Source organism: Heloderma suspectum, chromosome 3 (assembly GCF_057233095.1).
Source record: "Heloderma suspectum isolate Gila_16-S chromosome 3, 16-S_ref, whole genome shotgun sequence".
Taxonomy (NCBI): domain Eukaryota; kingdom Metazoa; phylum Chordata; class Lepidosauria; order Squamata; family Helodermatidae; genus Heloderma; species Heloderma suspectum.
Genome location: NC_139460.1, coordinates 164,929,176 through 164,943,135, shown reverse-complemented (window position 1 = coordinate 164,943,135; position 13,960 = coordinate 164,929,176). Strand labels below are relative to the sequence as shown.

The window sequence follows — 13,960 nt, the reverse complement described above, 5'->3', positions numbered from 1 at the left end:
CTCTGAACATCAGCTCGCTGCTCGTCTCCTCTTGATTTGTGCTTGCAGTTGCAATCACTGTACATTTTGTGTGAATGGGAAAACTGTGCAAAACTAACAGCTATCAAATCTGAAAGTTGCGCAAACAATTTCCAAAATTGTGCAAATTTTCCCCATAGGCTATAGCATAGGTGATTTAAAATTCCTTTATTTTAAGCAAGTTGTGCATTTTGACAAAGTTGTGCATTTAATAAAATGGTGATTTTTTTCAGATTTTCAAAGAAAATGCACTTCTGTTTGCATTTGGGATTGTGAATGGGGTGTTTTCAAGTGATTTGCAAACTGAAACAAAATTCTCATACATCCTTAGCCTAAACACTCTCACTATTACCCATATTATGTGCTTATCAAGACCCTCTTTTTCTACTTGTTATTTCTTTGTAGCTTCTACTTCCTCCTTCCCTGACCCCCAAAGGAAAAATAGGCAACTCATCAAAAATTGTTTGAATTAATATATACAGCAATTAAGCATGTCTCTCACTTGATACTAAATTAGTCCCCTTTGCCAGAAAATTCTGTTGTCTGAAATGCAGCCTGCAAGCTTGAGTAGGGCATTCTTCTGGGAAGTATTGATAAGACTTTCATGGAAGCTAGGATACTTGACCTTTTCATCTGGCCAAACTTTCACAGCTGGTGTCAAAACACCTTTAACTTATTTCTGTGGGGGTTTCTTTTCCTACTGTGATAGGCTTTCACAATTTTGTTACTGTAATTTTATCCCAGAAAGATATGTATTCATACTGTTGATCTCTTTGGCCTTGTGGCTGGCCAGAGACTAGGGAAGCAATGTTGTTTTCACATTGCAGCTGAACAGATGCTCTTTCTGCTGGAACAGTCACAAACTGGCCAGGCCTAGTGGGACCACCTGCTCATTGTGAAACCCAAACTCTCAACTTGGACAAAAAAGCAAAACTTGTGAAATTCTCAAGGAATCTTTACAGGTAGTACATTGAATAACTGACCGATCACTGGAAAGTCACTGTAGCTGTGATGTGTAGCCCACTTCCTTGGCAGAATGCAACTCAGAACTCAAGAGGCCTGGGGCCGAATTCATATGACATTTTCATGGCATGGTTGTCATGGCAAAATCACTTCCCCATACTTGATCCCATAATGCACTGGTAACATTCATTCATTCATTCATTCATTTATTTTAAAGAGTGTTATTCTGATTTCAGGGTGCACTGCCCTCACAAGATAGATTGCAATATTATAAACATATATACAAATTACAATTACACATACACACAAAGAGAGCAGAAGCGCGAGAGAGAATGTGGTCCCAATCCATTAAAGACCAAACCCAGCACCTTGAATTGGGCCCAGAAATTAACAGGCAGCCAGGACAAACAATACAGAGTAGGAGTAATAAGATCCAAACGCCTAGATCTCGCAAACATTCAGGCTGCTTCACTCTGTACCAGTTGAATGGGATCAATATGAATGTTTTTGTATGACAAGGACAGCCCAGATCATTTGGGTTCTTTACACTCCAGCATCCCTCCTACAGCGGGACTACTGTGCTAGTGCAGGAAGTCCTGTTCTGAGTGTTCTACAAAAACTGCATATGTTACCAGTGTTGGATAGTTGCCAATCATAGCAGAAAGGAACCAATGAATGTTCCTTTTATTCCAACAACTTGTTGGCCACTGTGTGAATAGAATGCTGCACTAGATGGACCCTCGGTCTGATCCAGCAGGGCTCTTCTTATGTTCTTAATGTAGCTCTTTGTTGTTCAGTTGTTAAGTCGTGTCCGACTCTTCATGACCCCATGGACCAGGCCTTCCTGTCCTCCACTCTCTCCCAGAGTGTGCTCAAGTTCATATTCATTGCATCGGTGATGCTATCTAGCCACCTCATCCTCTGCCGTCCCCTTCTCCTTTTGCCTTCAATCTTTCCCAGCATCAGGGTCTTTTCCAGTGACTTTTCTCTTCGCATTAGGTGGCCAAAATATTTGAGCTTCAGCTTCCGTATCTGTCCTTCCAATGAGCACTCAGGGTTGATTTCCTTTAGGATGGACTGATTTGACCTCCTTGCAGTCCAGGGGACTCGTAAGAGTCTTCTCCAGCACCACAGTTCGACAGCATCAATTCTTTGGCACTCAGCCTTCCTTATAGACCAGCTCTCACAGCTATACGTTGCTACTGGGAAAACCATAGCTTTGATTATACGAATCTTTGTTGGTAAGGTGATGTCTCTGCTTCTTACTATGCTGTCTAGCAAGCGTCTTTTAATTTCATGGCTACAGTCACCGTCTGTGGTGATCTTGGAGCCAAAGAAAATAAAATTTGTCACTGCTTCCATTTCTTCCCCGGCCTTCTATATGCCAGAACGTGATGGGGCCACATGCCATGTTCTTCATTTTTTTAATGATGAGTTTCAAACCAGCTTTTGCACTCTCCACTTTCACCCTCAACAAGACGCTCTTTAGATCCTCTTCGCTTTCTGCCATTAGGTGGTATCGTCCGCTTATCTGAGGTTGTTGATAATTCTCCCAGCAATCTTAATTCCGACCTGTGATTCATCCAAACTGGCATTTCTCATGATGTACTCTGCATATAAATTAAATAAGCAGGGCGACAGTATACAGCCTTGACATACTCCTTTCCCAATTTTGAACCAATCGGTTGTTCCATGTTCTTACTGTTGCTTCTTGACCCTTGTACAGGTTTCTCAGGAGACAGGTAAGGTGGTCTGATACTCCCATCTCTTTATGAATTTGCCACAGTTTGTTGTGATCCACACAATCAAAGGCTTTTTTGATTGCATAGTCAATGAAGCAGAAATAGACTTTTTCTGGAATTCTCTTGCTTTCTCCATGATCCAGAGAATGTTGGTGATTTCATCTCTAGTTCCTCTGCCTCTTCGAAACCCAGCTTGTACTTCTGGGAGTTCTCGGTTCACATGCTGCTGAAGCCTAGCTTGTAGGATTTTGAGCATAACCTTGCTGGCATGTGAAATGAGTGCAATTGTGCGGTAGTTTGAACACTCTTTGGCATTGCTCTTCTTTGGAATTGGAATGTAAACTGACCCTTTCCAGTCTTGTGGCCACTGTTGAGTGTTCCAAATTTGTTGGCATATTGTGTGCAGCACTTTAACAGCATCATCTTTTAGGATTTTAAATAGCTCAGCTGGAATACTATCATCTCCGCTAGCTTTGTTGTTAGTAATGCTTCCTAAGGCCCACTTGACTTCACACTCTAGGATGTCCTGCTCAAGTTCAGTGACCGCACTCTCATGGCTATCAGGGACATTAAGATCTTTCCTGTATAGTTCTTCTGTGTATTCTTTCCCCCTCTTCTAAAATCTCATCTGCTTCTGTTAGGTCCCTGCCTTCTTTGTCCTTTATCATGCCCATCTTTGCACAAAACGTTCCCTTGAGATCTCCAATTTTCTTGAAGAGATCTCTAGTCTTTCCCATTCTGTTGTTTTCCTCGATTTCTTTGCATTGTTCATTTAAGAAGGCCTTCTTGTCTTTCCTTGCTATTCTCTGGAACTCTGCATTCAGTTGGATATATCTTCCCCTTTCTCCCTTGCTTTTTGCTTCCCTTCTTTCCTCAGCTACTTGTAACGCCTCATCAGTCAGCTACTTTGCTTTCTTGCATTTCTTTTTCTTTGGGATGGATTGAGTTGCTGCCTCCTGAACAATGTTACGGACCTCCGTCCATAGTTCCTCAGGCACTCTGTCTAACAGGTCTAATCCCTGAAATCTATTCCTCACCTCCACTGTATATTCATAAGGGATATGATTTAAGTCATACCTGAATGGTTTAGTGGTTTTCCCTACGTTCTTCAATTTAAGCCGAAATTTTGCAAGAAGCGGCTCATGATCTGAGCCACAGTCAGCTCCAGGTCTTGTTTTGACTGACTGTATAGAGCTTCTCCATCTTTGGCTGCAAAGGACATAATCAATCTGATTTCGATATTGACCATCTGGTGATGTCCATGTGTAGAGTCGCCTCTTGTGCTGTTGGAAAAGAGTGTTTGCTATGATCAGCGTGTTCTCTTGGCAAAACTCTATTAGCCTTTGTCCTGCTTCATTTTGTAAAACGAGGCCATGCTTGCCTGTTATCCCAGTGATTTCTTGACTTCCTACTTTAGCATTCCAATCCCCTATGATGAAGAGGACATCTTTTTTTGGTGTTAGTTCTAGAAGGTGTTGTAGCCAGGTCTTCATAGAACTGATCAACCTCAGCTTCTTCAGTCTCAGTGGTTGGGGCATATACTTGAATTACTGTGATGTTGAATGGTTTGCCTTGGATTCATACTGAGATCATTCTATCATTTTTAAAGTTGTACCCCAGTACTGCTTTTCCCACCCTTTTGTTGACTATGAGTGCTACTCCATTTCTTCTAAGGGATTCTTGTCCACAGTAGTAGATATAATGGTCACCTGAATTAAATTTGCCCATGCCTGTCCATTTTAGTTCGCTGATTCCCAAGATGTCGATGTTCAATCTTGCCATCTCATGTTTGACCACCTCCAGCTTACCTTGATTCATTGACCTTACATTCCAGGTACCTAAACAATATTGTTCTTTACAGCATCAGACTTTCTTTTCACCACCAGACACATCCACAGCTGAGTGTCCTTTCGGCTTTGGCCCAGCCGCTTCACTCTTTCTGGCGCTACTTGGAAATGCCCTCTGCTCTTCCCCAGTAGTATATTGGACACCTTCTGACCTGAGGGGCTCATCTTCCGGCGTCATATCTTTTAGCCTTGTGATACGTTCCATGGGGTTTTCTTGGCAAGAATACTGGAGTGGGTTGCCATTTCCTTCTCCAGTGGACCACATTTTGTCAGAACTCTCCACCATGTCCTGTCCGTCTTGGGTGGCCCTCCATGGCATAGCTTTCGGCTTCACTGAGTTATGCAAGCCCCTTTGCCACAACAAGGTAGTGATCCATGAAGGGGCTTAATGTAGCTCAGATCCAAATAAATACATTTTTGGATTGGCTTATTTATCATTTCTGAATTGTAATACCCTGATTGATTGACTTCGAACATTTTTGTCCCACCTCTCTCTATTCCAGGGGTACAGAACCTCTTTCAGCTTAAGGGCCAAATTTCATTCCAGAGCTCTGGGAGGCCACATTATCATATTGGCCAGGACCAAAGGCAAAGAGGTGGCCTCTCGAAATTGGTGTATTTTTGATGAAAGCTTTTCCTGCCAGGAACTAAGCCATAGGAGAGGCATTTCAACCTTTTAGAATGCAGAAAAACTGCACAAAAGGCGGGAAACCACCAAACTAAAGCAGGGAAAGGGGGTAGAGTCAGGGGAAGGGGACATGGCCATCTGCAAACCCTGAAGGGCGAGATTGGAGCCCTAGGAGGGCTGAATTTCACCCCTGGGCCTGAGCTTCTGCATCCCTTCTCTAAGTCCAAAGTGTCTTACATCAACGCGCTCTCTCTCTCTCTCTCTATATATATATATATATATAGATGTATGTATGCATGTATTTAATGGAATGCTGTAAAAGCAGATCAAGTCAAGCAGCAATTCAATTCTATAGATATGTGGTGTTCAAACACATATCCTCTAGGAGGTTGTTACATAGTCTGACAGCTAGAACAGTAAATCCATAGTGCCTTGCTGAAGATACTCTAATAGCTCACAACAAAAAACAGGGATCTCAGTGCTTGATGACAATCTTAACAGGGAGAAGGTGGCTACTGAGTAGGGGTGTACGAAACCCCACTTACCTGGCTCTGCTGGGGGGGGGAGGCGCTCCGTCCCTCCCCCTGGAATCCTCAACAAGGGGGAGGTGCTCTGTGCCTCCCCCCGGAATCCTGGCCAGCCGGCTGCACTCCACGGCCAAGCCGCAGAGCCGCCGGCCGGCTGCAGCCGCCCGCAGCCAGACATCTGGCCGCTGGGCAGCCCTGCAGGGACGCAAATGGTGGCTGTCATAGCCGCCATCATTTGCGTCCCTTTCTTTCACCGTGATAGGCTATGTAAAAATTTACATAGCCTATCACGGCAGGGGGAAAACCCCAGTGTATGCAAATGGCGGTAGCCACCGCCATTTGCGTACACTGGGTTTTTTCCCCCCTGCCATGATAGGCTACATAAATACTTACGTAGCCTATCATGGCAGGGGGGGAAAAAAACCAGTGTACGCAAATGGCGGTAGCCACCGCCATTTGTGTATGCTGGGGTTCCCCCCCCCCCCACCATGATAGGCTATGTAGATACTTACATAGCCTATCATGGCCTCCACAGGGATGCAAATGGTGTCCCTGCATTAGCCGTGATAGGCTACGTAAGTATTTACATAGCCTATCACAGCTGAAGAGGAGCAAGTGAATGGCGGCCGCAGGACGGCTGCCATTCGCACAGCAGCGTGGACGGGAGCAGGTAAGTGCTCCATTTTGCATGCCTTTCGTGGGGTGGGGGGGGCGGGGGCTTCGTTCCACGATTGTTTTCGGGGGGCCGAATGCACTGGCATTCGGCCTCACCGAGATCTGCCGTGGAATTCTCTGACATCCCTACTACTGAGATAAATTGGTCTCAGGTTATGAACGGTTTTGAAGTTTAGCATCCAAGCCTGGCACTGAGACTGGAAATTAATTGTCAGCCAGTAGAGTTGCCAGAAACATGGCTGAACATGCTTCCCCAGTTGTTATTATTGGTTGTTGCCATGTATTATTGGAACTTCCTGCCTTTGGAGGTCAGGCAGGCACCAACGTTGTGTTGCTTTCTGCACTTCCTGAAGATATTGTTATTTCGAGAGGCCTTCTCTGAGTGACCAGCTACAGCTTATTAAGTTCAGAATCTGTCCTTTTAAAATATTTTAATTGTTTTAATTATGGGGTTTTATTCTTTTATCTGGTTCACCGCTCTGAAATCTTTGATGTGGAGTGGTATATAAATATTGTAAATAAATACATGAATACATTATTATTGTCATTCACTTCAAGGACAGCCCCATGTAGAGTGCATTGCAACAGTTGGTCCTATTACTTACAAAGGCAGGGCTGAATGAGCTCCTTCTTCTCAAAGAATGGATGACACTTCTGTGTCATATATCAAGTCGGCCGAAGTCACGCCTTGCCTCCGTTGCCATTTGCTTACCTAAGAACAAAATGGAGTCTCAGAACGTTCTCCAGGCCACACAACTGTTTCTATAGGGCAACTCCTCCTCCCATGAAACAGAACTAGTAAGATACAACAAGTGAGACTGTATATTTGTTAGGGCCAAATAGCATTTGAATTGCCAGATGAAAGCATTGGGGTCTTACTTTTCTTCTGGTTTAAGCTATCAGAATTTTCTTTAATAGGAAAAATATATTTATTCTCTAGACTGATGTTTAGTACTCTAGCTATGTCTGTTTTGCATTCATATCAAAGAAGCAGGTAGTTAATAAAAGGGGTTCACATACCCATGTGTATTGAAATAACATGTAAGAGGAGTGCTGGACCATGCAGACTTGCCCTGCCTTTCTCAGCCATGCCCCCCGCCCCCAACACAACAAAAACACACACAAAAGTTTCTATTCCACATGAATGGCAAGTTTTGTTTGAAAGTATGTGGGTAGAGGAGGTAGAAGAGGGGAGTAGCTGAATAGGATCAAGGACTGGGCTTCAAATCTGCCATTTTAATTCATTTCTACTAATCACAAAATCCAGCTTTTCTATCTAGCACACTTGTTTTGTTTTTACCTTCTAGCAGAAAGAAGAAACAACTCCATGTCTGCTTTGGTGTCCACTTTTCCAGAGGCCATTTTAAAATCTAGCTTTTGAACCCTAAATGCCATTGGCCCGATTCTGAACATGAATGAATAAATTATGATAATCATAAATCATGAATCATGAATTTCAAGTTCTCTCAAAGAGTTAATCCAAACTGCTCCCATGTGGGTCTTTTCTCCAAATATGCAGTGTAATGAGTCCTTAGTGTAAAACTTTAAATTACTTCTTTCCAAAAATGGTTTTTTGACTATTATATTTTCTAAATATTTCTTTTTTACATTGTTTGTTGAAGAATTAGTAATTTAAGTAACAAGGGATTAATGGTGCTAGGATCAGCTGTTAATCCAAAGATAAGCACCCCGAATCTGAAGAAAATACGGAATTCCCATAACTGTTCAGCTAATCCACTTTTACAATGACCTAGACAGACCAGCATTTCCTGAGAGAATAATTCAATTTCTAGAAGACAGTTATGCTAACATATACAAGATTTATGTAGTGCACCACAGCGCTAAAGGAGTGTTTCCAAAAACAAATCAGCTGTGACAAGGAAGCTGCTGTTATTTATAGCCTAAACCATAATTTTCCACAAGACTGTTCACATTCAACTCTGAGCTTATCAGAATCTCAATTGCAAAATTTATTATTTTAATCATTGTATCTAATCATTGGTATTGCTTACCTATACTTGGATAGGATTTATCGGAGTCAGAAAGTGACTGTTGCTGCTGAAGAAGTATCAGGTTGGTTAGCCCCCTCTCATTCTCCTTGCCAAAACCAGCCTCGTGATGAGGAGGAACTTCACATCACAAAGAACATGGGGATGCTGCTGAAAATGGCTCCCCTGTTTCAAGTTTCTCTTCCCCTTCACTAATGTCTAATTCAACTTTCCTTGTATTCTGATGTTGCTGCAATGTGTGTTTCACCACTCCACATCATTCATTTCCAATGGCATAGATATGGGCACTAATGTCATAATGATATAAGGACATGAGCTTAGCTGAACTAAATATTAAGCAAGAGAAACTTGATGTAGGGCTGTCATTTTCAGCAGCCCCCTCCTTTCTAACATAGTGTAGTGTCCAGTTTCTAGAATGTACATTGAAATTATCTAATCTAACTGAGCATGACCCAATGAAATGTAAGATGAAAAAAACCTGACAGATAAGACTGATGAAAGAGAATTTGAAAAGTAGGACCTCTATAAAAATATAAGCAACTTGTGTAATTCTGCAATGACTCACAGATGGAACTCTAGACATGGAAAAGGACCGAGGCGTTATAGTGCTAACAGTACATGAACAAAGGATATGTAGACTTCGAAGCTATTAATGTTGATGGTGGGTGACTTGCAGAGCTAAGTTACTTAGAGTGAAGTTCCTTTTAAAAAAAAGCCATAAAGGTGCTCAGTGATTCCATTAAGTGACATGTTTTACTTTACCAAATATATCTGATATGTTACCGACTGACATATACTGTATTTGTAAAGTGTAATGTTTATAATGTTGTATAACAAATCTGGAAAATCAGTATTACTGAGTGAGAGACTATAATGCAGTACACAAAGAGTAAATACTGCAATGAAGCATGAGGTAAGAGCAATGGTTCAATTTCATCATCACTACTAAGTCCAAGTCTTCTCAACATAAGTTGTTGCAGAGTTCCTCATCTCCATCATCTTGGTACACCTCAGTTTGTTTGCCTTGCAGATAGACACAAGGGAAGGAAGATCTATCCTAAACACCTGCAAAGATCCAAGATAGTAGCAACATGCATATAACATGCTCGGATTTATCTCCGACGCTTCTATGCAAGAATTGTCATGTTGTGTTTCTTTGGCAGAAGTGGCTAGTCACAACATGTTCTCTGTCACTATGGCTATTCTTGTTAGATCTGGGTCAGAGCAGAACAGCCATGCTTTTGGGTAGGGGCCTTCTAGTTTTGTCCTTGAGAGCTTCATCACCTCTAAGGTCCCAGAATGGAACCCACTTCTTTTGCATGGACTGCTGGCATGCAATTGGATCTGATGATTCTAGATTGTGCATCTCCGATTATTACGGTTTGATCATATGAGCATATTTCTGTTGATGTACAGCAAAAAGAAAAAAAATAAGGAAAGGAAAGGAAAGGAATACCTGCTAAAGGGCAGAAGAGCAGACAGATTAATATCCCACTCTGATGATCTGATGCACTCTGCACTCTGATGCAGAAATAGAAGTATTGTTTCCCATGATATCTGTATTCACGCATGTGACTTTAAATACATGTTCATCGTCTTCCATTTGAATAGAAAAATACTTCATATCTTCCCACATGTTCCCTCAGTGTGAATACTAGTAAGAAATGTAGTTCCTTGAACTCACCATCATGATGTCACCACAGCCAGAGCTAGAACTCTTCTTCCTGACAAGGCCAGCCCTACTATAAGGCAGAATGAGTAAATCACAGGTGCTACCTGCTGCTATTTCTCATCCTGTGTGTGCCACGTGGCAGCAAAATGTCTTGGGCCAGCCCTGCTCTCTGACATCTCACTTTATGCGTACATGGGGTTTAAACAACAGCAGCAGCAAATGAATGACCAATCATGAAAGTCTCCAACAATAGCCTGAATTGGTACAGCCCAGGCCCAACCTCATCTGCTGTTTGAGAGAACTAAGCCATAGATGCAAGAGTTTGATACACAGCCACTTACTTCCCCCTCCCCACCCCCCAACACACACACACTTTTGAAAATGTGAGGGTTTTTTGTTTTAACACTGCACAGCAATTCCCTTATTGGTAAAGCTCATATTGTGACAGAACATCAGGGACACATGCTGCAAAAGGAACTCAATCTCTTGACAGGTAAACTGCACTTAATTTCCCTTCTTGGCCTGGAAATAAATGTTCCAGTGCTTATAACCTGAGGGACTGACTCTCATGAAAGTCAAGCTTAAAGAAAGCACAAAGAATGTGGTTGCTGCCACAGTTATAGAGACTTACAAGAAAAAAAAAAAACCAGTATAAGGAAGGGCAAGAATTAGGCCTGTGAACTTTTAATTGTTCTTTGACCAATAGATCAATCAAGTTTTCCTGTATTAGTTGGTGGAAAGCCAGTTTTAATTGGTGGTCCTTTTAGTATATGAACGGGTGCAAGGACCTCCATTCCAACACATCATCTAATTTAGTGAGTTTGTTAATTAATGGCACACTTGCCCCCCCAAGTGTTATTGTAAATAGGGAAATAAATAGAACACATAAAGATACTGAGGTACTTTAATATCTCAAAATAAGACACATACTGAGATTTTGATGATCTGCAAACATATCCACAAAATTAATTAATGCTGATTGATCAATTAATTGAAAATTCCATTTAAGTAACAGGTTGAATAAGACAACTATGCTTATTCAAATTTCATATAATTACTGTGCCAGTTCTTATGCTTACTAGGCCAGTGATCCTCTTCGTAAGGTAGAAGAACCACCATGCACATTAGCATACAAGGTAGAGGCTCCATGCAGAAGCCTGATTATACAGCAGCCAGATTCACACAGCCATTGCTCCTGTTTTTAGAGGGAAGTTAATGTTGTGAATTGGGCCACCATACAAATAGGACCTTCATTTGAATGGCCACCTAATATAGTAATGTGGGAATAGTTGGTCATAATAGAAGGACTAGTACCCATTTCACTACCATGCAGAGAAGACTGCTGGTCTCATAAATGTACAAGAACTAGGCCTAAAATTCTGCTGCAGCTTGAAAGCCTCCAAACTCAGAGGCTTCTGAGAGTCCTATGCATCCTCATTCTTTACCTCCCCATTGTGAGCGGAGATGGGCCAAAGAAGAGTCAAACAACAAGGCTTGGGTTGAAAACTGGGCCACATTTTATTGAAAATATCTGCAAAGGGGTACCTAGGACAGGCAGCTGACTGTGCCAGCGACTAGCTGGCACTTCTTGGGCGAAAACACACCCAGCCTGAGGGGTGGCGTCGATCTCGCCACCCCTCCAGATTGCCCCTTCTGGGGGAGGTAAACCTTCCCCTGTCACCCCCTCCTGGTGCCACACAACACCTGGGTGAGTGAGGAGGGTTGGTCTCCCAGGCAACCCTTATCCTCCCGCAGAGCCACACGACCCGTTCGGGGGGGCCTCAGGCATCACTTGTCACCATAAGATGCCTCTTCATGCACACCATCCCTCAACTTTTTCTGCTTTTGCCCGTCCTAGCCACCACCAGGAGTAACAAGCCTAGTGTTTGTGAAACTCCCCCACCTGCGTAGAAGGACTTCCCGCAGGCCCCTTTGCAGATCAGACAGAAATATGTCATTCCCTGCATTAGACAGGTGGACTCCATCCTGCCTGTAACACTCTCTCCTTGTCCACAGAATTTTCTGGTGGGTGGTACATCCATCACCCCATTCAAATCGGCCATAAGCCATTTCTCTGTTCATTTTCCAACGTGCTCTGCCAATGGCAGCGTCATTCCAATTGATCTGTGGAACAGTGAGGACCATAATATGGCTACTTCTGGCCAGGGATTCCAGACCACCTGCACATTAACCAAGGCCAGTTTGATCAGGTCCTTGCCTGGCTTACAGCCCAAGTCGTTCCCTCCAACGTGCAGCACCTGGACCTGCGGAGGAAGACTGACCAAACCTTGGTGGAACAGGGTGAGGAGGGGGGAATCCTACCGCATGCCCTGTTGGCCAAGCCACTGGATCGTAACGTGTCGGGGTAACTGAAGCGGAGATCTGAAGGCCGATGTGGAAGCCCTTCATGCAGCCCAAAATACCATACTGTGCCCACGTAGAGTACCTGTACCAGCGTACCCCGAGTCCGACAGTCTAAGGAATAAGAACATTAGGGCAAACAAAGGAAAAATTGTATCACTGTGAACGTCAGGCTGGGATGCATTGAAGGCCATCTCCCCACTGCCATATCATACCTGTGAGAGAAACCTAAAGCAGCTGCCGTGGAGATCGCTCAATGCGAAAAGAGTGGTCCCGAATTGAAAATCTCCTGGGCCTAGTGTGACGGAGCTGATGTGGTGACTGCCCATAGTGAGATTTTGTCAGTGGTGAACCGTCGTAGTGACAAAACAGGGGTCCCTCCCCAAACCTGCAGCTTTCAGTAAAATAACTGTAAGGCCCTGGCAGGGCATAACCCACTCAACTGGCACTCGGCTGTGGGCCACTGCCATGCCCTTGCCGTACCCATCAGTGTTTGACCTCCAAATGCGTAGGTGGATTACATTGGGACAAACCTGGGCATCAAAGTATCTCAAGGGCCTCCAGAATCAGTCAGACTTGGGAGCCTGAACCAACCCTAGAATACAAAGGGCCCCAAAGAAGGCCATGAGGGGAGGGGAGGGGAGGGGAGGAGAACGTCATACTGGGAAGTGCAAACAGTGGGCCATGAGCTCCAGGGCCCAAAAGGGGTATCTGGAGAGAGAGAGCACTAGGAATCTGCTGAAGCAGGTGACATCCATGCCACAACCCTGCTCCACATACCTAAACTTGAAATCAGACGTGGTGGCAGTAACTGCCATCATTGTGGCCCAAAAGGCTGCAAAGGCCAGCTTGCCCCTTACGATCCTGGCAGATAGTCCCTAGGGGTGGACGAAAGTCCCTTACCTGTCCTCGAAGGTTGTTCGCGTTGGGGGGGAGGCGCTTCGCTGCTCTCCCCGTGAAGTTCAAGCCGGGGGGGGAGGCTTCCCACCTCGCCCTGGCCGAAATTCAGGCCAGGGGGGAGGCTTCCCGCCTCGCCCCGGCTGAAATTCAGGCCGGGGGGGAGGCTTCCCGCCTCGCCTGGCCGCGAACTCGAAAGTTTAAAAAACAAAACAAAACGCCCCCTGATAGGCTACGTGATGATTAACATAGCCTATCACGGCTAGATTTGCAAAGTCAGCCGTGATAGGCTACGTCAATCGTCACGTAGCCTATCACGGGTGACTTAAAAAAAAAAAAAAACGCGTACGCTAATGGCGGCCCCCATAGGGAGCCGCCATTCGCGTTCCTTATTTGGTCGCTGTAGTCTACGTAAAGGTTTACGTAGAGTACGGCGAAAATAAGGGCAACGCTATATGTGTTGCTCTTATTTTCGCCGTAGTCTATGTAAACCTTTACGTAGACTACAGCGACCAAATAAGGAATGGGAATGGCGGCTCCCTATGGGGGCCGCCATTATCCGTACGCGCTTTTTTTAAAAAAAAGTCACCCGTGACGTAGCCTATCACGGCTGACTTTGCA

The 13,960-nt window shown here is 44.0% G+C and overlaps 1 protein-coding gene and 1 long non-coding RNA gene across 2 annotated transcripts in view; one reads left to right on the top strand and one right to left on the bottom strand.

The window, feature by feature from the left end:
* The window catches only part of LOC146350390 (uncharacterized), a 57,989-nt gene that overhangs the window by 10,917 nt on the left and 33,112 nt on the right, over positions 1-13,960 (top strand). The gene's annotated exons all lie outside the window — the stretch shown is intronic.
* LOC146350391 (uncharacterized) overlaps positions 1-13,960 on the bottom strand; it is a 36,406-nt gene that overhangs the window by 10,489 nt on the left and 11,957 nt on the right. The window contains exons 6-7 of the mRNA XM_084841977.1: positions 12,404-12,556; positions 7,006-7,112 (exon numbers count right to left, since the gene is read on the bottom strand). Coding sequence (XP_084698103.1) covers positions 7,035-7,112; positions 12,404-12,556 — 231 coding nt within the window. The 3' untranslated portion in view covers positions 7,006-7,034. The remainder of the gene's footprint in view (positions 1-7,005; positions 7,113-12,403; positions 12,557-13,960) is intronic.